The 26926-nt window shown below is 37.2% G+C and overlaps 1 protein-coding gene across 1 annotated transcript in view; it reads right to left on the bottom strand.

Annotated features, from left to right (window-relative positions):
* Positions 1–171: 171 nt before the first annotated feature.
* Positions 172–26926, bottom strand: part of LOC109101838 (fibroblast growth factor receptor-like 1) — a 35203-nt gene continuing 8448 nt past the window's right edge. The window contains exons 3-7 of the mRNA XM_042738238.1: positions 15518–15790; positions 5078–5170; positions 4598–4876; positions 3370–3723; positions 172–2736 (exon numbers count right to left, since the gene is read on the bottom strand). Coding sequence (XP_042594172.1) covers positions 2351–2736; positions 3370–3723; positions 4598–4876; positions 5078–5170; positions 15518–15790 — 1385 coding nt within the window. The 3' untranslated portion in view covers positions 172–2350. The remainder of the gene's footprint in view (positions 2737–3369; positions 3724–4597; positions 4877–5077; positions 5171–15517; positions 15791–26926) is intronic.

Below are 26926 nucleotides of genomic sequence, written 5' to 3'. Positions count from 1 at the left end.
AATATTTTTTTTGTATGACACCAATAACATGCTACTGCTCAATGTGCTTAACAAAACCCTAAAGTTCTGTAAATGAAAGGCATGTTTTTAATTGTCACTTTGTCAAGAGACAGATCAAAACCACAAAAAGGAAGAGTGTTCTTTGTCTTAACATGAAGGACATTTTATTTTTAGATGTACAAATGTATGATATGCATCTGCTGCATGGTCAAAACCATGCAGCACAGCACAAAAAGACCACAAATACAAAAACACCATATAAATAGAAACTGTAAGACTCAATATAGATTCTAGAATGAGAAATTCTCATTCCCGTCTCCGATGTTTTCTGTTTATTCTTATACTAACATTGGCTAGTAGTGTATGATGCAAATCAATACTTTTAACTTAAAAAGTATTTTTTTCTAGTAATCCTGTCTGAAATGCAATTACCATTAAATAAGTATATTTTTAAGTCAATTTAAAGAAGCACTTGAGACAATAAAAAATGCTAGTCTCTCTTTAAATGCAATGTAAAGCATTTTATTAGCCCTTTATTTTTACAGTATAGACAAACTATTGTGGTGTGGTTGCAAAACCACTGACAAAAACAGCATAATTTTACCCACTATATTCAGATATTATCAACTGTTCCTGTTGCATGCTTTCAAGATGAAAAGCTTGAAAACATGCAAGATATTGCCACACACACACACACACACACACACACACACACACACACACACACACACTTGGAAGACCAATGAACTGAGAGAATTTTTGAGTAATCATCTTTAGTTAACATTGTGATTATCACATTAAAGATGCCTATAGCTTTACATGTCAATTTGAAATTTACTTGATTTAAGTTTGAGTTTAGAGACTGTTTTATAAAACATTTTTGGTGAAGTATTAACAGTACTACAAGGAACTATTATTGCATATTGTGTGGGAACACTAATTATGGCCTCTAGATGGCAGCCTAGCCCTTTCTTATCTATATTACCCCACAATTGTTTTGGCAGGTACTGACAGTCCCTCAATTCACGCAATTGATTCATTACATTTAAACAGTCTAACCCCTTCTCTTTTTCCTTGTAAAAGTTCAAATGTCCAGTGCTCAGTCAGCGCTCACCTCTGGGGCATTTGGTGCTGCTGGAGAGTTTTTCTTGCCTTTGTCATCCACAGGGAGCACAGAGGAAACAGCCTTAAGAACTGTAGCCCCCTCTTTGTAACCCTATCCGAATATTAATACCCATCAAATCCTGCTGGGAATATTTCCCTCCTTTCCTGGTGTCGAAAAGAATAACTTGATTTTCTCATTGCATTCCTCAGCCTGTTGAACTAACAGTGGTCTGAGGCCGTGTTAGGGAGGGTGAGGAGAGTCAACAGCCACTGCGGTGGCATCCAACGCTCAATTCCCACACAAAATACACAAGCTTGTAGGGGTCAAACTGTAAACGCATGGGGGAAAATAAGAGTTATTTATTTCTTACAAAAATATCATTAAAATACACTTACATGAGCACCAAAGTAAAATCGCAGCATGCAGTATCTCAGATAAACATGTCGTCACATTTATAGATTTTAAAGAGATTTGTATATCGGCTCACAAGGGATTTCTACAGACCCTGCTGACTAGCTTTTGGTGGAGTCCTAAAATATATTATCATCAAACAGCAAGGCTATGTTTACAGCTCATCTGAAAGTTGAAATGAAGTAAAATAGCTTCCTCGACTGTAATTAGCAAACAGTGAGACTGAATTGACCAAGAGAGATCGTACGTTATGTAATACTGCAATCATCAGAAAGCTGAGCTGAATACATACACACAAAGTACCTTTTAATGGTAATACAACAGAAGCCCTTACCCCCTTTCCATTTAGTCATCCATCTATTTTCCCTGACATTTCCTTGCATAATTTCTTCACAATATAAAAAACAAAAACATGAAAAAGGGAAAGAAAAAAAAACACCAGATCTTTGCTAATTTACTGACAGAACACATTGTAAACAGTGCCACCAGTATGCTTAACACAGATCATCACAGTTTCTCCAAATATAAAATATCTCCACTCTACTTCCTGTGTAATGCTTGGCTTTTGGATAGCAAAAAGGTCCAAGTATTGTTCTTGGATTGTTAGCACTTGCTCGGGTTGCTTTGATTCAGTGTTATTTGATTTGGAACTCCGCAGAACCTAAAGGAAAACTGAGGTCCACTGCAGCTTTACTGAGTGTGAGACATTTTCCTTGACCTGAGACATTTCAAGGTAAATGGGCTCCGTCAGAACAGTATGGTTGTGGTCCTCGAGTGGTGGCCCTTAGCTCATGAGAACAGAGGCAGCAGCATGGGTTACCTGATGGTAACCTGTTAACACTGGTAATGGAAATGCTGGTGTACTTTTCCCTCCATGTGTGCATGGGAGTGTGTGTGGGTGTGAGTGTGCATGTCTGTGTAGACCTTGGTATAAATCTTTGGCGGACCGCTGAGAGCTGGGGGCCCCATTCCCATTAGTCTCTGGTTGGGCAGGTCAGGGTTGATGCCGCTGGCCGTGCTGGGCTCCTTGTCTGGAATGTGGTGGTCTCGATAGGTTGTTGGCCGAGGAGGCAAAACGCTCTGGCGTCTGCGGCTGTGGCACAACCAGAGCACGATGGCTCCTACGATGAGCAGGGCAGCAGCTGGGATCCCAATGATCAGTGGCCAGGGAAGACCGGGGCTGATGTGGCGGGGAACGATGTCCTTATCCACCTTGGGATCTGCAAACAAACAGAGGCATTTATTTACTTCTACACTGAAAAAAATAAAATAAAATAAAAATCTGGTAAAAATGGCAGCATTGTTTGCTATAACTTTACCATAAAAATATGGTAGGTGGTAGATCTATCTATCTATCTATCTATCTATCTATCTATCTATCTATCTATCTATCTATCTATCTATCTATCTATCTTATAGATATTTAGATATATAGATATATATTCTATGACGGCTTTTGTACCTTTTTTCTTTAGAGTGAAGGCACATAGTGTCATACAAAAGCTTGACACATATAAATAATCCAATAAATCATTTATTTAACAACTTAAGAAGTAACAAACCCTAATGTAACTAATTAGTAAAAAACAAAAACAAAGAAGAAACACAGGGAATTTCAGCAATGTTAATTTACCTTTTTTTAAATTGTTAATTAAAAAATTACTTGCTGTTTGTCAGTTCTAAAAATTTGATTTATAAATATTACACCGTAAAATACACGAAAAGTTAGTTTTTCACAGTATATAGTAAGGGAATTTACAGCGAACCAATTAACAGATTTTTTTTTACCATAGTTTTTTTTTTTTTTTTTTTTTTTAACAATCTTTTATCATGGGAGAATTCCAGGAGCTGACCTGAGAGAACAGTGAGGTAGGCGCTGCGAAAGCTGTAGCCCATGGTATTCGCTCCTAGACAGATGTACATTCCAGCATCCTCATCGCGTGCCTTGACGATGGCCAGCTTGTTGAGGTAGGAACCGTCGGGTCTGGACCACACGTCCCCAGTGGGCAGCACCACGAAGTGCTGGCCTCCTACCTCCAGCGTTGAGTTATAACGCCCCTCTGTGCCTGGGTCGACTCTCTTCAGCCACTGAATCACAGGCTTCACATCACTGTGGACTTTACATTGGAAGGAAGCTGTTCCACCAAACTCCACAGTCGTGTTAACAGGATGGGTACCTGTCAGAATGGGCTTGGAGTTGGTACGCTCTGTGGAGAAAACAGACTGAAAACTTAAAAAGCAGTCTGAATATTTTGTCTAAATTAACATGAGATTACTCATGCACGTCACATTTGTAACTGATTATGGTGTAATGGTAAACAGAAACAGTGGTTGGAACCATGGCATGCTGAATACTTAATGAGTCAAGGTGCTAATGCATAACATAAGTTGAAGTCTGGCCTGCAATATTTTTTGATACATTTCTTCATATTCTACTAATCCTTTTCTGTCATCTTCAAACAATCCATATCAATAAACATTGAAAAACATTTTATAATTTAAAATATATAAATTTTTATACAAGATATAAAATGTTTATTTATATTTTATTTTATATAATTTATAATATTTATACTTGTTTATTTAGAATTTCTATATTATTAACAAATATATTGAAATATATGTATATATAATTTAAAATACTGAACGTAATGACAAAGAAATGTTAAGAAATAGACTACAGCCAGCCACAAAAAATATACTGTAGATATATTATTTAAAATTAAGTCCAAAATATTTAGACAAGTAAGACATGTAAAAAAAAAAAAAAAAAAAAAAAAATCATGAATATCTTTGCATTGGACAACAAAATATTATTATAAAATATTATTATTACTATAATTATTATTATAAAAATATATAGCAAACCACAAAAATAAATTTGTTAGGTTTAAAAAGATAAATTAAATAAATAAAATGTAAAATATATATTATTATTATATTATTTATATAATATTAATATTTTGTCTTCAATTTATTAATATATATATATATATATATATATATATATATATATATATATATATATAATTATTAACAAACATATTCTATTGCTAAACTATCTTTGGCTTCCAAACTCACCAATTACATCCACTTTGTAGGTGGCATTGATATGGCCAGCTGCATTGGAGACATGACAGGTGTATTTGGCACTGTCCTGAGGCTGCAGGTTTTTCAGAGTCAGTGTCCACTGTGGTCGTTTACTCTGGTGAGGGCTGGGCAGTTGGCTCTGGTCCTTCCACCATGTAATGACCGGTGTTGGATTGCCACTGGCCAGACATTTGAGACGCACCGAGCTGCCGACAGGCTGCTCTAGCACACGCCTGCGCATCTTTGTGGGCTGAGTGAAGCGTGGCTTCACTGCGGAGGAAATAAAACATTTACAGCATGAGGTTACGGCTGGATGACAAAACATATTCTGTTAGGTAGTCACACAGCAGTGATGAAATGAACTGTCTTAAGCTCTTTAAGGACGCGGGCACAGACACGGTCCATGCTGATGACCTCATGCTTTGAGTAACGTTGAGTGAAAGATGAGGAGGGTGTGTATCAGATGCTTACCCCATGGCTCTCCGGTAGGGTCCTGCAGGGTAAGATCTGCGTTAGGTTCTGCTGCGTCTGGTGGAGGCTGGTTCTGAGTCACAGCTGCATCATCTGCAAGACACGATCCAAAGTAATGAATCATGAGAAATATTTGCTGTTATGATTTTCATCATGTGTCCTATTCAAATAATCAATAGGAATTGTGGAGGAAACAGATTTTTAGAAATGAATCGTTGTGCATTTCTACCTAAATGTAACATTAAAATATACAATGGCTTTTAAAGTATTAAAAAAATTAAACCTATATAAAAAAAAAAAATGCATGAATACCTTTGCATTGGATAACTAAATCTCAAACAAAGTAGTGAACTGTGGTGTACTGACTTTACATAATCATTGAAAAAATCTCAAAATAATGTCTGAGAAAAAATGCAGTATTGTTTCCAGTTGCCCCTTATAATATTGACTTAAGTGTCCAAAACTGTCAGTTTTTTTTTTTTCTAAGATGTTCTCTAATGCTGAAAACATTTAATACTAACATGTAAAAATATTTTATATTTTATCTATAAAGACTTGCTGACAAATGATTTCAGGCAAATCTCTGCTACGCAGGGAGCAATTTAAATGTCAGCTTGTTTCAGTGTTAATGGATTAAATTCAATATGAAAATGTTTCATCTTTTAAAGCATAAGTGAAACCACTGAAACTCGTTTAAGCACCCCAGTCTAACTCGTCAACTGAAAAATCCTCATGATCTCAGGCATACTTTAAAGGATAGTTTAGATATTGGTCCATAAATCAGCGTTTAGATGTTTCTCTAGCAATATGAGCTCTTTCATCTTCATACCCACTATTAATGCCTGCAAATGGTGTCATGTAAATCATGTTGAATGAGCGGGTCAATGCAAAGGCCAACACTAGGTGAGATTTATTTGTAGTGCTTTGAGAGCCAACAGAACCCCTCTGTGCTGAAAAACGAGTGATTTCACTTGGAGATCAGTGGACTGTGAGGTGTGTGAAGGATTTTGTGTTTTGTTTCGGAACCGGTGACGTTTCAGAACTCCATGGGAATGATAACCAGGCCGAACCGACGTATTATTTTAGAGGGGTTTGTACACTGTGGGTGAACAAACACTGCTATATTGTTTCTTCTCTCCGGTTTCCACACTGTTTAAGACACAACACCCTGTTGACTTAACCCTGGACAGGAAACCAATTAACTGACTTTAACCTAAACTGTGCAGACAGAGCTGAGAGCCCTGCTTTGTTTGGGATGAATTTCTCTGGCTTGAGTCACGGGAATGCACAGAGAACCCTCTCACTTTCCTGAATCCACAGCAGACGGATCGTCGGCACACACAAGTGTGTACATGAACCCAGCACAACATCTTTATGTACACAACATTACTTATTCTGAGCAATCCCAAATCAACAAGCCATGAATCAACATGGGCAACAAATGGTTCTCACATGGCTAGGTGATGAAACTACTTAATAAAAGGCCTTATGAATACTTTCCATAATTTGGTTCAGCCAGCATCATCATTGCTTGGTACAGCTAGTTCTTCACTTAAGAAGAAAAAGTGAAACCAAACATTAAAGGTTTCTGTTCACCTTTAAATGACGCAGAGTTTAGAAGTGTCACTATGATTGATACCAATATTTGGATGCCATATGCATTGTTTAGTGTTATTGTAAAATGTAAAATAAAATTGCATCAATATGGTACCTTTACCTTTATTTGAATTGTATATTAATTTTTCATCAATATGGTAACAATTCTTAGTAGATTTTTTAAAAATATTATACTTTTTTTGAATATATTCTTTTAAGTGCATAAAATATATAAAATATTTTGTTGGAAAAATCTCACCTCAATTGATTTTCGTATGCTTAAAAATATTTTAATGTAAAGGAAATATTTTTTGGTTCAAATAAATGATTAAAATTTGGGGTCAGAATGATTTTTTGAATGTTGTCTTTTATGCTCAAAAAGACTACATTTATTTGCTAAAAAAAAAAAAAATCCAGTAAAACAGCAATATTGTATTTTTTTTTTTATAATTTAAAAGATTTGATTTATATTTTAATATATAATTCCTGTAATGGCAAAGCTGAGTTTTGTTTTATTATAATATTTAATTCTTTCATATTATTTTTTTCTTTCATTTTATTGTCATATGTTTTATTCGGTCAAAATAAAAAATAAAATAAAATAAAATAAAATAAAATAAAATAAAATAAAATAAAATAAAATAAAATAAAATAAAAACGTACTGATTTTGAATCATAGTGCATGTCCACATTACTGAACCGGATGAAATGAAAGTTTGGTAATGGCTTTTCAGCTAGGAAAGCCTTCAAACTCTCTGTCTCTCTTTTCTATAGTTTTTGCTGTCCTGAGGCTGTGTGTATAGCTGCTTTGGAGTAAAGCACTGCACCTTTGTCCCTGCTAAGCCTCATATGCTGAGCACAGGGCTTGCATGTTCAACACAGACAACCAGGCCAAAGCAAGCAGAAGTGTTTTCACCAGCCTTCAGTCCATTGTTACCTTTGGCCCTGGGGTGTAGGAGCAAAATTAAGCCTTTGCCGCTCTATTCAGCAGCAGCAGAGTGGAATCAGCGGAGCTTTATGTGGACTAAAGTAGTCTTACTGAGAGCCCGAGCTCCAGGTTCTCTGGTCTGTGAAGGGTGAGTTCTCTAAACAGGTGTCCAAAAAGACAGGTTCTTCCTGACAGGGCATTCTGGAGCTGTATGGATTTATGGGTATTACTATGCATGCTTCTCATGGAATCAATTCACAGTTCACCTACTCTCAGTGATGTTTTTGCACCGTTAGGACAAGAAAATAGCAGAAAAGGAGCTCTGAAGTTTTGAAGGACAGGGGGCTCGGGCTCCTTTTCCTTTGCATCCCCATAGAGATAGATTCAAAGAGAGGGCTGCTTAAAGAAGGAGGGTTTGGTCCAGAGAGGTCCACATGCAGCCCCGCAGCTCAACTTACAAATGATCTTCATGTGGACTGAGTGTTAATAAGGCTCACATATTATTTTTTCCAGCCGGGACGAAGTTGAAAGCTGTGCCTTCAAAAAGGTTCATTCTCCATTCATACCTGTGTGAGCAAAAATACATTCCTGTAGATCTGTCATGGAGAGCTCCACATGCTTGGAAAAAAATCAAAGAAAAACATGGAGTAGAAAGCGGATTGAAATGTTTCTACTGATTTTCAGCGACATCTAAATAAAATAAACATCAAAGGAAAAAGGCCTTGTTACCTTTTTTTCAATCAAAGATGTAATGAAGATTGAAGAGTCGTTTGGCAGAGAGTGATGCTGTGTTTTTCAGGTTATAGCCTATCACTAACTAAAACCATGTCTGTTCCTGTAAATCAAAGGAAAACTCTGCCAATGCTGTTTACTATAGTGGGATTATAGTACTCACGAAGTTCCATAAGGATGGAAAAGGTATGAACTGATCGGCTACATGTTGCACTTTTGAATGCTTTCCAGTTCTTTTGAGCTCTTCCAATCATTTTGTTCTTGATGAAAACATTACAGAGCTCTAATCTTTCTTGAAAGAATCATGGTTATTTATTTCATGTATTCAAATGTATTCAAGAATACTGGAGAGAGATGAGAGGGAAATACAAAAGAATAGACTGAGCTGTTACAAAAGCAAGTGCTTATTCTTGCCAAAAAAAAAAAAACAAAAAAAATCAATTCAGATGGGTAATGTAGGTAAGCTTTCATGTTTTTAAGCATATGATCTGCTACCTCCATTTTTGTTAGCTTTACACATACACCTAATTTCAGTTTGTATATTTGGCATATCTCTATGTGCTGACTGAAGAGGCAAATTAGAGACTGTTGGTTGATTCACAGCAGGGAAAGACAGAGAGAAGCAGAGGAGAAAGGGTAATTAGAAGTCTCCTTGTATCTTTTATGGGGCCATAAGTGGTTTGCAGCAACAGTAGTATGGAGACCCGGGAGGAAATTGGCCAAACCTAATGTGCCCGTGTTCTTTTCTTCTCTGTTGTGAGTGGAGTGGGCCCGGAGCATCCTGCAGAGGACCCGGCCCAGCCTCTGGCCCCTCTAATGAGGTGGATGAAAGGCCCTTTAATGTGGCTCTGATGAAGGTGGGTAATTTGCATCCTTTTAGTTTAATTAAAACCTTTGCTCTCCCTGCAGCTCAAAGAAGGCTCAGTTGTACGCCATGAAACCAAAGCCATGATGTGATTAGGTTCTGGTTTAAACTGCACATAGAAGGAAATACAGGGTGGGCACGTGATGCATCATAAAATACTGGAGTCAAAATATTTAGTGCATTTACTGGATGCTATAATTTGACATAAAGTGGGATCTAAATGTCCGAGAGCCTTTTTTTTTCAATGTTCTCTTTTAATTTATATATTTTAAATGGAAATTATACACTACTTTTCAAAGTTTGGGGCCAATTAGATTTTTTATTTTTTTGAAAGAACAAAAATATATATATTTTTTTCAGCAGGGATGTATTAAATTGATCAAAAATGACAGTAAAGACATTATAATGTTACAAAAGATTCTATTAAAAAATGCTGTTCTTTTGAACCTTGTATAAATATCAACAAAAATATTAAGAAGCACAGTGATAAAAATAAGAAATGTTAGCTGAGCACGAAATCAGCATATTCGAATGATATTAGAAGATCATGTGACACAGAAGGCTGGAGTAATGGCAGGTTTATCATTACATTTTTTTAAAATATATAATAATACAGAGAACACTTATTTTAAATTGTAATAGTATTTTACATTATTACTGCTTTTATTGCATTTTTGATCAGATAAATGCAGCCCTGGTGAGAATAAGAGACTTTCTTTTTAAAAACAAAATCTTACCGACCCCAGATTTTGGTACTGTAGTGCATACAATCTGAGTTTCAGAATTAAATTTTTCATATTTGTATTTACATTAAATCAGCAGAAACTGTTTCTTTGGCTTACATTTTCATCTTCATTTCATTATCATCAGTTATTTTATGCCCTTGTGCTGCTAAACTTACAGACTGTTGTTTCTCAGTTATGCTTCTCACTTCTCTGCCTGAACTCACTCTTATGTGCCATTTCAGCTTAATTTCATGTGAGTCCAGACTGGTTTCAATTCCATCAAGCATCCTTTCATCTTTCCCTTTTTTCAACCATGTCTTTTCTTCAGCTACTCTCAAGCATGAATTCATTTGTGTCCATATGTGTTTGTTCTTTGAACTTGCCTGAGCTTATTTCCCTACAATGAAAGAAATAAAACAAACACTCTCTTGAGAGCCCAAGTTGTGAAGCTCCGTGTCACATTACAAGTAATCAGAATTACGAAATACATCAGTGTTAGAGAGATGCATGATCAAAGTAGGGCTTTAAAAGCATTTTGGTTGGTCCTTATGATACGTTTGACATCAGATAAATAAATTCTACTGTATTCTTCTAGTCTTTTCTTGAAATACATATAGTCATTATATCTGTGCCATGTTTCTCTCATATATATCTGTGTAAAAAAAAGACTTCACCCTGCATATTAAAAAATATCCACAATGAAAACTTATATTCTCTTAATTATAAAAATCCATAAATCACTTTATCGTTAATCACTTTATGATTTCTTATGATTGCCAGTAGGGTAAAGGAGTACATTTTTTAAGTCATAATATTATGTAAGGACAATATATATATATATGCACATATATACAGTTGAGGTCAAAATTTACATCACCCTTTCAGAATCTGCAAAATGGGATAAAAACAAAATGCATGTTATTGTTTATTTAGTACTGACCTGAATAAGATATTTCACATAAAAGATATATATTTACATTATGTTTAATGTTATAGTCCACAAGACAAAATAATAGTTGAAATGATAAAAATGAACCCCTTCAAAAGTTTACACCCCGTTGATTCTTAATACTGTTTTGTAACCTGAATGATCCACAGCTGTTTTTTATTTTATTATTATTTTTTTTTTTATATAAGTCCCTTGTTTGTCCTGAACAGTTAAACTGCCTGCTGTTCTTCAAAAAAATCCTTCAGGTCCCACAAATTCTTTGGTTTTCCAGCATTTCTGTGTACTTGAACCCTTTCCAACAATGACTGTATGATTTTGAGGAACTCATATGCAACTATTACAGAAGGTTCAAACACTCTCTGATGCTCCTGAAGGAAAAACCATGCGTTAAGAGTCGGGGGTGAAAACCTTTGAACAGAATGAAGATGTATCTTATTTTGCCTTAATATCATATTTTTTCATTTACTACTGTAAAAAGTTTTCACCTCTGACTCTTAATGCATACTGTTTTTCCTTCTGGAGCATCAGTGAGCATTTGAACCTTCTGTAATAGTTGTATATGAGTCCCTCAATTGTCCCCAGTGTGAAAAGATGGATCTCAATATCATACAGTCACTGGTAAAAAGGGTTCAAATACACAAAAATGCTGAAAAACCAAAGAATTTGGTGGAACGGAAGGATTTTTCTGAAGAACAGCAGGCAGTTTAACTGTTCAGGACAAACAAGGGACTTATGAACAACTATCACTAAACAAAACAACAGCTGTGGATCATTCAGGTAACAACACAGTATTTAGAATCAAGGTGATGTAAACTTTTTAACAGGGTCATTTTTATAAATGCAACTATTATAACATTTTGCAGATTCTGAAAGGGGGATTTAAATGATTAAATTATTTGTATATAATTAATTAATAAATCAATATAATGTTAGCAACTTATCAACTGCAAAAAGTGCCTGTATTATAAAATGACCCAGTTTGTGTTTCTTCCCCCTTGGACTGTTTAAATAGGAGAGAAGCATTTCTCAAAAGAGGAGCTGTCGTGGAAAACAGACGTAAATCAGACTAAACATAAATACTGCAGCAGTGAGGCTGTTCTGCATTCAGACCAGCCATGGCAAATGAGTAAACGCTCGTCTACTGGAATGTTCAGCAGCAGGAAAGCTTATGAGCAAATCATCTCGAATGAATGAACGTAAGTGCTGTGATTCCCATTCAAGCCAATCCTGGCCAAGGTGGCATGACCCAAAGACTGGAAGGCATATCCACGCTGTCCCAAACGTGCCAGCCCTCCCTTTTCCCACCTACCGCATCCCTTTGCAGTCTTGGGTTGGTATACAAGTGTAATTTTGACACAATTATCCATTTAGGTGAGGACGACGTTGGCTAAACTGCAACACATGTAACCCGTGGCATGCAAACAAAGAACAAAAGGCCACTGCTGGAAGCTCTCCACCAGTCCCCTCATAAAACAGGCAGCCCAAACCACCATCTAAGTACAAGCCACATTCTCCCTCTGCTGCGTCCCTACAGAGTACGGCCTCCCATACGATAGGTGAGAAACGCAGACAAGAGGGAGCCAATGCCCGGGAACCAGGATTCTACAACAGTGCAATTGTGAGCAGAGTCTGTTACTTTTGGAGGCAAACTCGAGATCTTCTACTCAACTCACAGATTCATACAGCCAACATAAATTGAAACAATATAGACAATTATGTTGAGGAGAAAAATGTAAGATCCCTCGCCCTGGATCTGTGAGAAAACAATGCTGACAGTGTGTGGAGCTCTTTAGAAAAAGCAGGGGTGCAGGGTCTGGGACCACCGCGGGGGAAAGAGGGAGAGGCCCAGGTGCTGTGGGACATTTTAAAGTACAGCAGTTTATGACACAGAGACTGATTTGGCTCTCTAACACATCAGTAAATGTGAGAATGGTCAGCGTGAGATGGTGGTGAAGCATTTCTTCTAACACCTTCTGGTAAACAACACCTTCACTGTGACCTTTAAAGCCCAATATGCCATTCTTACAAACCTATATTCCCAGAGTTCCCTGTGCCAGATTGCAAAAAAGCACTGAATATGTGAGCAACATTGGAGAGCAAGTTAACGATCCTTTAAAAATGCCTTAAAGCTGTAAAACTGTGCTAATCTATGTCTATATTTAAAACTCAAGTTGTTGTTCTCATGTACAATTGCAGACATGATTAAAAAAAAAAAAGTGTTTCTATTTATGCATGTGAAAAGCACAAAGACTTTTCGGTGACTGTGGTCAGGAAAAACTGAAGGCTTAAATTATAGCTGTTACCTCAGTTTAGGTTTATTGCCAGCTGATTACACCAAGCCATCAACTGCCTGGTTTGATGGGGCAGAATATCAACTAAAAGTTAAAATTATGCTTTCATGAGGAAATAAGTGGTGTATAGATTGCACGCACATTAAAATATGAGGGCACGGTTCTGCCCATGCTTGCTGTGAGTGCAAATCCTGCTGCAGATCAGAGCTGCACTGATGACAACAGGTGCTATTGAATGTCACCAAAGTCCTCTCTCCTGATACAGTCAGTCCTGGCTGGAGTCTCCCTGTTGTGCTTTTGGTGTACACTAATTTACATTAAGTAGCTGCTTAAAAGCAGAATCTCTAAAAAAACATCTGTTAGGTAATTTTGCAAATGTACTTTTGCAGTAAAGTTGCCAAAACCCTCCTTAAACAATTTTATTACTTTCACTAATCAGTGTTTCATTCACACTGACATTTAAATGCCTATTATTTTTCAGGTTTTCTGAAAATTCCGCTCATTAATTTAACCATTAATTTTCATTCATGTCATTGAAAACAGCACATAAGAGCTTGATAAATAGCAATAAATAAATCAATAAATAAAGCTAAATTAATAAAAATGATCATGATTAATCATCAAATTATCAAAATTCTAACAGATGTAAAAAAAATGCTGGCAATGATGAAATATAAAAGAACTTGTAAGATGTTCTCCTCAAATGCTTCAATTTATATAGATGAAACTGTCAGATTAGAGATGTTAAAATAAACCATTTTTGTTTGAAGGACACCTAGTTAAAGAGATGTGTAAAATATTTGAACTTGAGTTATTCCAAAACTTTATGCCTTTCTTTCTGCTGTGGAATGTAAAAGATGACACTTTGAAAAATGAAAAATGCCTCAGCCTTGAATGCAGTGTCCATGAAGTGTCCATAAAGCATATAGTCTAATGTTGTAAAGTGTATAGTCTAATGCTGTAATGTTGCTTCACAGAAGAAAGAAAGTCAAACTGTTTTGGAACAACAAAAGGGTGAGTTTTTGGGTAAATTACCCCTTTAACTCTTTAGCTGCAGGGTCCACTAATCTTTATTGAAAAACAATGCTGCTTCTTAACCCTTCTCTGGTTATCTAATAGTGTCATTCCTTTCAGCAAAAATCACAGCTTTAAACACTAAAACACTGCAACAGGAGGGTCTAATGGGCCTTTTGTTTAGGGGCTGTTGGTCATTGCAGTTAATGACTTCAGTAAACTCTGCAACTATATTCCAAAGGGAGTGAACCAGTCCAATGCACCGTAACTCTGAGCTCCACAGAGCTCTCAGGGACGAAACAGGAAAACAGCAGGCCGCCATCACTCCCCATACAGGAGGCCCGGAGCAAAGACATGAAGGGGAGGGAGCCAGAAATACTCGCTCAGCAGAATAATCATAATTTGCATCCACACACTAGTTGCCTCTACTGCCTCCCCAAATGTGGCAAGCTACACAGGAAGAGCCAAGGGCTTCTGGGTCCTCAAGGCCTCTCAACTTCACAGGACCAGTTCAGATTTATGGCAGAGAAGGCGGCAGGTCGTCTCTGTCTCCTCTCCCTGTACAGGACGTTTTGGCTGGAAACGACTGCCCCACAGTCCCTCAGCAGTCATCAGGAGAAGTGAGAACCATACACTTCAACACAAACCCCCATTGCCTCACAATAGCTACGTGCCTCTACACCTCATTTTCTTTCTCCTTCCATCCATCCAGGTAGGTGTGTATTAATTTCCTTGCCTGTCAGGTTCTAGTGGGAAAAAAAATCTATCCGGGTAAAAGTATGAACTTGGTATTAAATTACGGCCTACATAAACAACTGCAGGTATTGTGTGACGGACGACATGAAACCATTCTTTGTTCTCTAGATTTGATAATGCAAGACGGCATCAGTGCCATATGCTCCAACAAATGCTAACAAGTCATAAATTTCCATCAGCACAATGCTCTCTTGTGCTTTTGGAGTTAATGTTACGTTCATGAGACCATGCTTGCTCTAAAGTACCTTGCCAGTCATGTCAGTTTTGTCAAATATGATTTGGGAGCAGCTTTACATAAACCCGACTGCTTTCCTGTGCCATAATTAGCCTTTTGAGAGGGCATCTGAAAGTTGCTCTGCTCTTTTTGGATTGCAGTTGAAAGCTCTGCTGTTTTGAGATGCCATATGTCTAGCTGGGTCACTAACCCCCTAAAACACTACCTCAAGCCGTTGTGCGTGTGCAACAGTGCAGGTTTTGATTATGCCTAGATGACTGATGTGGCCTACAAATGCTCTGGGTGAGCAAAAGTATAAAGAACTGAGATATAAAGGGTTGTGGTGTATGGCGTGGGAGGCAGTCTTTACCAATTACAATGAGTGTGAAGTTGAGGGCGAGGCTGCCAAATCCATTGGTGACGCGGCAGATGTACACGCCGGCATCCTCCAGTTCCACTTCTTTGATCTTCAGACTCTGCTTCAGAACCTTGTAGCGGCTCCAGCCTGGATTCACGTTCCGCCCATCCTTCACCCACAGGACCAGCGGAGGGGGGTCACCCTCCACCGGGCATGGAAGTCGAACCGTGCGGCCCAGTTTTGCTGTCTGTCTGTCCTCTACCTGACGACTCACCCATGGAGGACCTGGAACAAAAAACAGTATAGCATGTGTATTTACATAACAAATAATAACCACAAACCTAACATGTGAGCGTAATACAAAAGTGCACATTAAAGGGGTCATGAACTGAGATAACAAAATTCCCTTTTTATTCCCTGCACATAAGAGGTCCTTGTAAATTTGTATACAAATATCCTGTAAGTTTCAGAATCCAAAATTTGTTGTTAGTTTAAAAACAGCTTATAGTTATTTATGCACTTTGGACCTAAATCACAGCAGCATCCATCTATGAGGAATCTACACTGTCAAACATACACAACTATTAGCCATTCATAGCAGTGGGCATTTACTTCCAAGTCTGCAATCTGCCACAACTATTGAAACGGAGTGTTCTGATGAGGGGGGTCAAAAACAGAACAGAAAATAGCCTATTACTACAAAGTTATGCTTTTTGATGTTTTTTTATTGATATTGTTATTATTATAAGTGGACTTTTTTAATTTAAAAATCTTGATAATATTTTAATTGGTCCTTTAAAATTAGAAACACTGTTTTCTTTATATTTTATTTCTGTATGAAGGTAATTTAATAGTTAATACAGTATATATAGTTAATATAGTTTAATAGTTAATATATATATATATATATATATATATATATATATATATATATATATATATACACACAGTATATACTGTATATACTGTATATACACACACACACTCACACACACACACACACACACATACATACAGTATATACTATATATATATATATGTATAGACCCTCACATTTATATTTAGTGGATTTTGCTTTAATGCAAATAATATAATATAATATAATATAATATAATATAATAATATAATATAATATAATATAATATAATATAATATAATATAATATATAAATAATAATATTATATATTTTTATATAATTTATTTTAATATTAATTTCATTTTATTATTAATGATTATTATTAATGTTTTGAATTTTTAATTTTGTATATTTGTGGTCCATTTGCTTTAATGCAATAATAATATATATATATTTTTAAATAAACAATTATAATAATTATTATTATTTTTGTGAACTTATTACCTATTTGCTTTATATATAATATTTGCTACATATATATTATGTAATGTTCCAGTACCAGCGGGTAAATTTTTCCTCTATTTATTCCTGGCAAACTCATGCTATGGGAAAGGTACGGTATGTGAAATTTCATGCGCCCTAGCCTGAAATGTTCCGTTGCCAGTGTTATGGCACAATAAGCACAAAGACAACACTGCCAGAAATGTCATGGTTACAAAATTTCTGGCATAATTTTTTTTTCTCCAGCTCCTAATACATCTAGCCCCACAAAGAAATATTATGAGGGGGGAAGCTAGGCACAAGAATCTTATGGGGAATTTCTGTCCTTGCATGCACAAGGTCCTTTTCATCCCCTCCTTGCAGCTTGCAAAGACTCCCATGAGCACTTGCTTTCCATTTCCTTTGCACTGGCGTGTGTGTACGTTGGAAGGCACCTCTCATTCATGCCTGGTACTGTCACATCCTGTTGCTGCTCTAGCAGCTGCTGAGAGAACCACCAAGATTATAAATTGAAAAATGACACTGGCCCTAAATGTACTTTTTCGTTCTTTTTTTCCTACTTCCCTTCAAGTCTCTCTGCTGGAGTGAAGTGTTTTCACCTGAAGCTGCTGGTTGCCATCCAGGAAAGTGCCACGAGAACACGCGGGAGGGAAAAGAAAAGGTTGTTTTGGTGCTGGAATTAAATTACAGTAAATTCCAGAATGTTAGACTGAGAAGGGCCGAGAATGGCAGAAAAATTCCTCTCTGGAAATAGAGCAGAAAAAAGGTGGAAATGAACATCACAGCTGGAGAGAAGTTGATGTTAGATGAATCATGCACTTAATTTACAAATGTAAGTGTATAAAGTTATTGGTGGCTTAATAAACATTTGTGAGGCTTTGGAAAGGAAAACAGTTGTGTGTTAATAATGAAGATGTAATGTAATTGGCGGGCTCCTTGAACAAACAATGGATCCTTTCAACAGCAGAGAGGAGATGGATTGCATGGGCCATGTGAGATAGATCTGATGAACCTGGTGGCTGAATGAATAGAAAATAAGAGGGTAACCCTTGAATGTTTGCTTAAGGATATTTAAACAACCTGGTGGATACTATTGAGCAGAAGCTGAAATATATCATTGCCTCTCCGTCCACAGGCCACGCTTCACACACAGCATACATCACGCACACGATAAAGAATGCATTAGAAGAAAGATGTGACTCAGAGAAAGCCAGGGACTGTCATTTAAAATTGCTTCCTTCCATCATGCTTGCTAACTATTCGTCACAGTGCCGTGTCTAACCTGTCCGAAAAGCTTTGATGTGAGGCAGAGAGATGCGTCATACGTGCTGACAGACAAATATTGCCCATAACAGTGGAAAAGACAAAAGATGACTGAGGCCACACACACGCCCCATACAGAAAAAAACATGTCTGGCTGAAGCTGATGGCAGACAGGGTGGCAAAAGAAACCTCCTTCACAAGGTGAAAATAACCACACTTTGTGCTGAGAGACTATTTGTCTTTGTCTTTTTAGGCAGAATATTAAGTATTTGAGGTTAAGGTAAGGGTCGGCTATTTTGCATGCAGACAGTACTGTATGCTAAATCACAGCACACTAAAACACAGAAGTTTTTTTTTTTTAATCTAGATAAACTAGTTGATGTCAGTTATTGATTTTGTTGGATCAACAGGGCAACCATCTTGCCCACTCATACCTACTACTATATGTGACCCTGGACCACAAAACATTCTTAAAGTCTTTAGTTGATGGGGTATATTTGTAGCAATAACCTAAAATACACTGTATGGGTAAAATTTATTGATTTTTCTTTTATGCCAAAAATCATTAGGATTTAAAGTAAAGATCATGTTCCATGAAAATATTTTGTAAATTTCCTACTATAAATATATTAAAACTTAATTTTTGATTAGTATTAGATATGCATTGCTAAGAACTTCATCTGGGCAACTTTAAAGGATTTCTCAATATTTAGATTTTTTTGCACCCTCAGATTCCAGAGATTCAAATAGTTGTATCTCAGCCAAATACTGTCCTATCCTAACAAACCATACATCAATGGAAACCATATTTATTCAACTTTCAGATGATGTATAAATCCCAGTTTTGAAAAATTTATCCTTATGACTGGTTTTGTGGTCCAGGGTCACATATTGCCTTTCAAGATAAACTACCATTCAAATGTTTGGGGGCAGTAAGATTTTTTATTTTTATTTATTTATTTTTTTAATGAATGAATACTTTTAGCAGCAAGGATGAACTGAATTGGTCATTTATAATGTTATAAGACATTTATAATGTTACAAAATATTTATAATGTACAATATTACTATATTTACTGTATTTTAATAAAATACAGACTTGGTAGTGTACTTCGTTCTGGCATCAGTTTAAAATCCAATCATTTAAACATTAATCAAAGAATCTGAGTATTTCAATCTAAAAAAAAAAAAAAAAAAAAAAAAAAAACTTTAAAAAATATGCTTGACAGAGTTGAGTGCTATTATAAATATACTTCATGAACCTATTTCAGCAATGCTTTTCAGTCTTATCTAATTAAGACCAGACTGTTTCATCCAATATCTGTGAATTCTAAATATAATAAATAATAATTTAATAATAATTAATAATAATTTTCATGCAAACAGATTTAGATTAAGCACCACCAATGTGTATGTCACACTATTGGTACCATTTACGAAGTCTCTAGACAAAGAAAATGAGAGCAAGACAAAGACTGCAACTAAGAGTAAGACAGTCATCATCTTGCATCCATGTGCAGGCATTGCATACAATGTGTTTTTAACAGACCTCCCAGGAAACACCCTCACCACATTCAAAACAACACTGAAGACAAGATCAATTGACTGACGCTACATAAAAATTTATACACATTTATTGCCACCCCGACTGTACAATAAATGACTACATTGACATGAATCACTAATTTCTGTCTAGATATATAGACTGGACTAGACACATGACCAGTTAAATCTCCACTGTCTCCACATCAAAAAGAAGACCAAACTAAAGATTACTAGCTACCAAGCATACACTCCTTCACTGGCCCATTTTGTCTCAGACATCTTGATATGGTTTTTTGATTTCTCAAAGGATTTATGAACAGGCCTTACAGACCGCAGTAGAAGTACTTTGAAGCCTGGGCAGCCTCCACAGCTTTAGATGAACATCACTGGTGTCCCAGCGAATGCTTCAAACGGAGCTTGACAGCATGCTGCATGGATAAATGATTAGAATGGAGGAAGTGACATGACCATCAAAGGCCGAGAGAGAGAGAGAGAGAGAGAGAGAGAGAGAGAGAGAGAGAGAGAGAGAGAGAGATAGACAGAAAGAGAAGGCAGTGTGTAAGTGAGGAAGGTGCAGGAGTAACACTGAAGACTTGGATGAGCAGTCCAGGCATGGCAGCCAGTTAACTAGCTGCTGCTGTCAAAGGAAACGTGTATGCAACATCTAAACAGTCCGGCCCATTATGAGAGCAAGAGACCGCACTGCACATTTCTGTCAGCGTTCCTTGGGATTATTTTCAGATGTAAATCACCCGCCACTGTTACTAATCTGCTCAACATAGCCTATGACCGCATATTAAAAATGTTCAGCAGGAACTGAATAAAACATGTAATAACATTTTAGTTCCTGTAGCTTAACTTGGTGCTAGTAACATTAAGGTCATGGGGTTGATTCCTAGCTAATATATATTCTGATAGACTATTGCAAAAATGTTCAATTTGTTAACATTAGTTAATGCATTAGGCATGATGAATTTACAATCAATAATAGTTTTACTCCATTTATTAATCAAGGTTAATGTTACATGATATCTTATTTGCTCAATTCAAAATAACAGTTTTCTATGTTAATACATTTTAAATGCATTTTTTTCCTGTGATGGCAAAGCATAAGTTTTCATTCGACAATTTTCATTTTTTCATTTTTAAACCTTATTGTAAAGTGTTACCATATAATCTAAAAAGAAACAACTAGTACTAGTTCGTAGTACATTGTGTAGGCTACATCATTAAAAAAAATGCATGTGGATGTTCTGACTAGGGATGCACGATTTTAAACCTTATTGTAAAGAGACGATAATGCATGTGGATGTTCTGACTAGGGATGCACTATATTATCGGACCAATATCGGAATGCTGATATGAAACATTATGCTGATATGTCTTGCAGATAAGAGTAGATTATTTATTATCAACAGTGCGATTAGATCACATCAGCATTGTGGCTCATTCTTGAAGCAAAGTTTTGCCTGAATGGTGATTGGATTCACTGTTTTGGATCTCTGCATTTAAACTGAGAATGCACGCATGAATGATGCATTCGGTGTATGATATTGGCCGTTTCTCAGTCAGAAGGCTGCATCCTCCCGAGGTCGCATTTGTAGGCTGCATATACGTCATAAAGAAGATCTTATTTTAGAATATTAACAGTTATAAATTTGACCATTATTCTTAGTTAAGTGTAAATTGTTGCTTATGACTCGCGAATGTCATGCTCAGTTAACTGAAATAAACCAGGCTTGATGACATGTGCAGCCTGCAAATGCGACCTCCGGATAAATGCAGCCTTACGTTTGATTGGTGTTGTTTGCATGTTGAGAATGCAAATTCAGGATAATGATGATTTAGGTTTGAGTTTGGGAAATGGCCATAGAGTTATTAACCGAGTGAACATGCAAACATTCCCTGACATTAGATGGCGCGGTAAACAGAAATACTAGAAATACTAGTTTCTCTTTTATCAAGATTTTGTAATGCGCTGTCGCGTTTGTCATATAGTTCTTTGTCCAACGAGACCAGCAACTCTACATTCATCTTGCCTTGCATCTTATTTTCTTCCCGGCAGTGTAACGCTACTTGGCGTATATCTTCTTCGCCATTACGCATATGTGTGCTCAGCAAGACAGTTTTGTGTTTGAGCGCCCCCAAGGTTGTTTTACTGTAACTTCAGAAGCTCCAGACACTTTTGCAAAAGCGCCATTCTCATTGGTCGTATAGTTTTTGACGCGGTGCGTCAAACCAAAAAACGAACCCGAGGCTTTTTTTTAAAAAATGACGCTTTTATCGCGTCGGTGTGCACAATCAATTGGCGCCCTTTGTTTAGTCACGAGGCGTTAAACGTCGGCTGATATCGCGCGCGAAATTCGTCCCGGTGTGAAAGCCCTTACGTTTGAGAAACGGCCATAGAGTTAACCGTAATAACACATTCAGCGGCAAGAGCGGTAGCCTCCCCTGGGTCCTAATGCCTGCTCAGTAAGGAGCTTTAATTCCATAGGGGGCGGTGTTGGCCTAGTTCTAATAAAATGAAAGTAAAATACACAAATAATATTTAGACTGTGTTTCTGATTAAATAAAGCAGTAACTGATGCCATAAAATCATGGTTTTGATTTAAAGGTCAGAAGCTATAGCTTACATAACAAAAAAAATCACAAACATGACACTTAAATTAAATCATTCTATAAATACTGATTTATTAATTTATGTGTAATATGTTATGTTTTTAAAACATATTATGAGCTCTAAAAGATTTTCAGAATTTTTTTTTCTCTTTTGCTTTATACCATTTACAAATGTTAAAACATAAAATAAAATGTTAAGGTTACCAGTGCACCTTTCTGAAAAAAGAAAAAAAAATGCAGTGATTAATAGTTTATTTATAGTTATTTTCAAATCTTCAATGTACTGTCATTATAAAATAACTTTATTATTGTTTATTTAATTCTAACAAATACGTTACTATTAAAAACCAACCAAAATTTAAAATTAGAAACTATATATCGCTTTCGACATTGGCTATCAGCCAAAATGAGTTGAAAATTATCGGCATATCGGCAAAAATCCAATATCGTGCATCCCTACTTCTGACATAACACTATTTTCCTCTACAGCCTTTTTAACACAGAAATTCTGGAAAATAAACGGATAATATGTCCCGTGATTTGTCTTGTGTCTCGTGATTGTGGTTCATTAACACTGCCAGTGATTTTCCAGAATCTGTGTGTGTGTTCACACACATCCCATAAAGATCCCGTAAAGATACGTGACATTATGATGTGACGTGTAATGTGATGCGTTCTGTTTCACTTAAGCTGGTGAACGATCTCAGCTGCAGCGTGGATAGTGAGGAGCTCCCCGATCTCTGCTTCATTACAGTTTGCACATATTTTTTCATTGCAAACGTTGGTCTGCCTTCAAAACACCCGGTAAAATAATCGCACGATAATGTGCGTCATCACTACGACACACCCTTTACGGTATTGGTTCTGGCTTTTGTTCACACAGAGCTCGTTCCGGGACTGACCCCGGCAATGTTACAAGGTCCCCAACCCGGGATCGATCCCAGAATCAATCCTGGGACATGTTTGTGTTCACACAGAAGGCTCTCCGGCAATTTTCCGGGACCAACGTGCAGTGTGAAAGGGGTTTTTGAAAAATACAAACAGCACTGGCAGCCAAGCTTCTGCCAGGTCATCTAGAGTGTGATCTACCACTCTCATGTGATCTACCCAGCAGCTTTATCTTCTCTTATGGTGAATCTCCTGCAAAAGGGGAGGAGAGCTGCTATAGGACTCAGCATGTGATCAGTGATAAAGAAAGATAGACCAAACACTGCAGCACTGGTCTTGGCAATGGAATGTGACTCTTTTATCAGGAAGAGAGATAATGGGCAGAGATTGAGGCCTGATGCTGTTTGCACAGAGCCTCCCGCACTGACACAAACACAGGATTGCTAGGTAAACAGGTTAACTTACACCTCTCCCTTTTAGTTCTGGTTATTTGAACACAGAGCTGTGGTTCTGTCATCGCCACTGCTCACAGCTGTCTCTCTACGGAGTGTAATCAGATCTTGAGCCAGACTTTGTACCATGACCAACTGCTGCCTCTGGAGCCAAGCTAACTCAATAAGGCACTGCAGAAGTCTGACATCATGTGTGCGATTCCACACAGACTTCCTTGTGGGTTATGGACTGCTCTTTGTGCCCTGAAGAGGACACAGAGCAGCTGCCCGTCATCCACTGATCCATTAATTAAATTAAACACAGCAAAGCCCAGGCCGCCTGGTCTCACTTTGTCTTAATTTTGATGACCTTCTGTACATCTTACCAAATTAAGCACCAAGAGGTTGTTAGTTTTGCATTTGCAAATTCGGTTCTTATTTTATTGCTATGTTCAAACTTGAAATGCGCATCACCTTTCAAAACCTTGGGGTTGGTAAGATTTCTTAAATGTTTTTAAAAAAATCTTACCAATGCTTACCAATACTACATTTATTTAATCACAAATACAGTAAAAACTGTGAAACATAAAAAAAAAGGTTTTGTATTATATTATTTTGTAATATATTTTTGAGTGTAATTTATACCTGTAATGCAAAGATGAATTTTCAGCATCAATACTCCAGTCATCATTGTCACATGATCCTTCAGAAATTGCACTAATATGCTGATTTGCATTTTTATCATTAATAATGTTAAAAACAGTTGTGCTGCTTAATATTTTGTGCAGTTAATTCATTTATTTTACTGTATTTTAATTATAATAATATAATATAATATAATATAATATAATATAATATAATATAATATAATATAATATAATATAATATAATAATAGGACTGGTTTAGTTTAGTTAACTTTACAATAGCTTTACTCGAGCTTACGATAATAACCCTGTTAAGTCCATTTGCTAGAAAGGGGCTGATGCCAAGGATCTCAGATGAACCCCTGACATTTAAACTGCCAGCTGGGGAATCTGGTTCAAGACTGTCCAGTCTCATCAAGCTCGCCAAACCCTCACCCTGACAGAGATATTTTGAGAGCTGGAGATGAGAAGTCACATCCATGACTGTAAATGCACCTAAAGTGTTCCTGTCCGTCATCAAGCTGCCATGCTGCTCCAGTCTGCAGTTCAACCAAATGGTCTACAAGGAGATGTTAGATTATTGCCATTGGTTTCAAACCATAGATTGCTACCAAATATATAGTAGAAATAGCCCTATTCAAGCATGACTGGGGTTTCATTGTGGGTTGCAATTATACAGTACGATTAATTATGGATCTGAGACTTATCTTGCTCATTTATCTTTGCTCTGAAATTATGATGGTTATCTGCTTTATTATTCAGTACTTCAGACCCCCCCCCCTCCCAAAGTGAGGGTGTGATCCAACAACCTCAGAAACCCAATGCAGGACAGCATCTCCAATTTCTTCTGTGTAAGACAGCATTCCCTATTTGTTTCCTCCTCATATGGACCACCAGCAATTTGGACCACAGGGAAGGGCACTTCAGCGTGCCAAACCCGCCCTCGTAAATAGACCCGCAGCTCTGCAGGGTTTCGGGGGTAATGTTGAGTAACCTGGTCTCCAGCACCGTAATGAGCACCTGCTTATTAAGCTCGGCCTTTGTGTCAAAAATCCCGGCCGACAGCCATCACACGCAAGGCCTCTAATCCTGATTTGGCTCTCTTTTTGCTGCTTCTTTTTTCACTATTGCTTTCTCTCCTTTCTTTCTTTCTCATGAGTGTTTACATATTAAATTATGCCTTGCAGCGTGAGCTACTGCTGTTGCAATGACACTGACAGAATCGCGTGCCAGAGCAGACACAGCTGTTCGCGAAAAGACAAGACTGCACACAACGCATTTGCCGAGCTCGCATTATTAATCACATCTGACCCTACGTTACACTAAGAACACGAAAAGTTCACCCATTTCCTTTTAACTTCTCCTTTATTTCCCAGATGCTGAAACAAACTCGAGGCCACTGATCTTTGTTTATATTCCTGCTCTCTGTGCTTTTGCTGACCTCCTCCTGACCTTTGACCTATTGCAATGACCCTAGGAAAAGTGCACCCAAGTTAGCAATAAGTGTGAGAGAACATTAAAAACAGCTATAGGAAAAGAGGCCCTTCTGTCCAAGTTTTAAATTCCTGGAAAGCTAGAGCTCACAACATGGGATCTTGGATTCGCTTTGCGACAGTGAAGTGCATCTCTCGCAGCTGATGTTGATCCTTGTTGTGTTGGACACCTGTAATCCTGTAAAACACAAGCTAATCCTTCTTTTAAACAGGGGATAAAGAAATTCCCAAGAAGCCTCCTGTATCGAAACAGTGAACCGCCCATACACAGCAAATTGCACATGACGAATGCATCGGCCTGGTCTTGCACGAGGACAATGCTCCGACAAGCTCAGTCCACAGAATGGGGAGAACAAAGGTGGGATGGCAGCTCTCAATCTCTCATTCAAAACGAGTTGCCCTCTCCCACCTGTGCAAACACTCCAGCTCGGTATGTCACAGGTACATAGACAAGAAGGGGATGAAACACAGTTGAACTCCCAGAACTATTCAAGTGCTGAAACTTTTTAACCAAGCTCAGATTATAAAAATAAATGTTCAAAGGCTTGGCGCGCTTTCTTTGTGTTTTAATACCTCCTCCATAAATACCGACACTCAAAGAGCCGCGTCAATGCAATACAGCACCGACAAATGCAGCTCATTAGCTGCTTTGTTTACCTAAACTGACTTTTCACCCACAAAACCGACGGCTTTTGTGATGTGAACGCACGTTTAACATAGATCACGAACTACAAAGAAAAGCCCTCAGACTTCAGAGGAGAATAATGGGCTAATGGTTCTGGTTTTCATCTGAGATTAAAAAATATGGGATAAAATACAGCATCAGTTTTTGCCAGGCTGGGTTCATGCTGTCCTGACATTAATGTTTTAGTGTGTGCGTGTGTTTGGACTCACTGGAGGACCTGATGTTATGAACATCATGTTCAAATTTAACAACTGCAGTATTTCCCGATTGAAATGTGCTGGTTAACTTGCTCAGCATTTACAATGCCAAGGAACACACGCACATGTGCATGTGTGCGCACGTACACACACGCAGACAGAGGTATTTGCCAAATAATCCTTTTTTTAAAACTCAGCTGCCACATAGGTACACTAAACAATGCTCACTTCCTGTGGCAAGACAAAATTCAGCAGAAAAATGTGTTAAAAGTGAAATCACCTTAATCAACATCATAAT

Source organism: Cyprinus carpio, chromosome B14, assembly GCF_018340385.1.
Source record: "Cyprinus carpio isolate SPL01 chromosome B14, ASM1834038v1, whole genome shotgun sequence".
NCBI lineage: Eukaryota > Metazoa > Chordata > Actinopteri > Cypriniformes > Cyprinidae > Cyprinus > Cyprinus carpio.
This window is presented reverse-complemented; position numbering and strand designations above follow the sequence as displayed.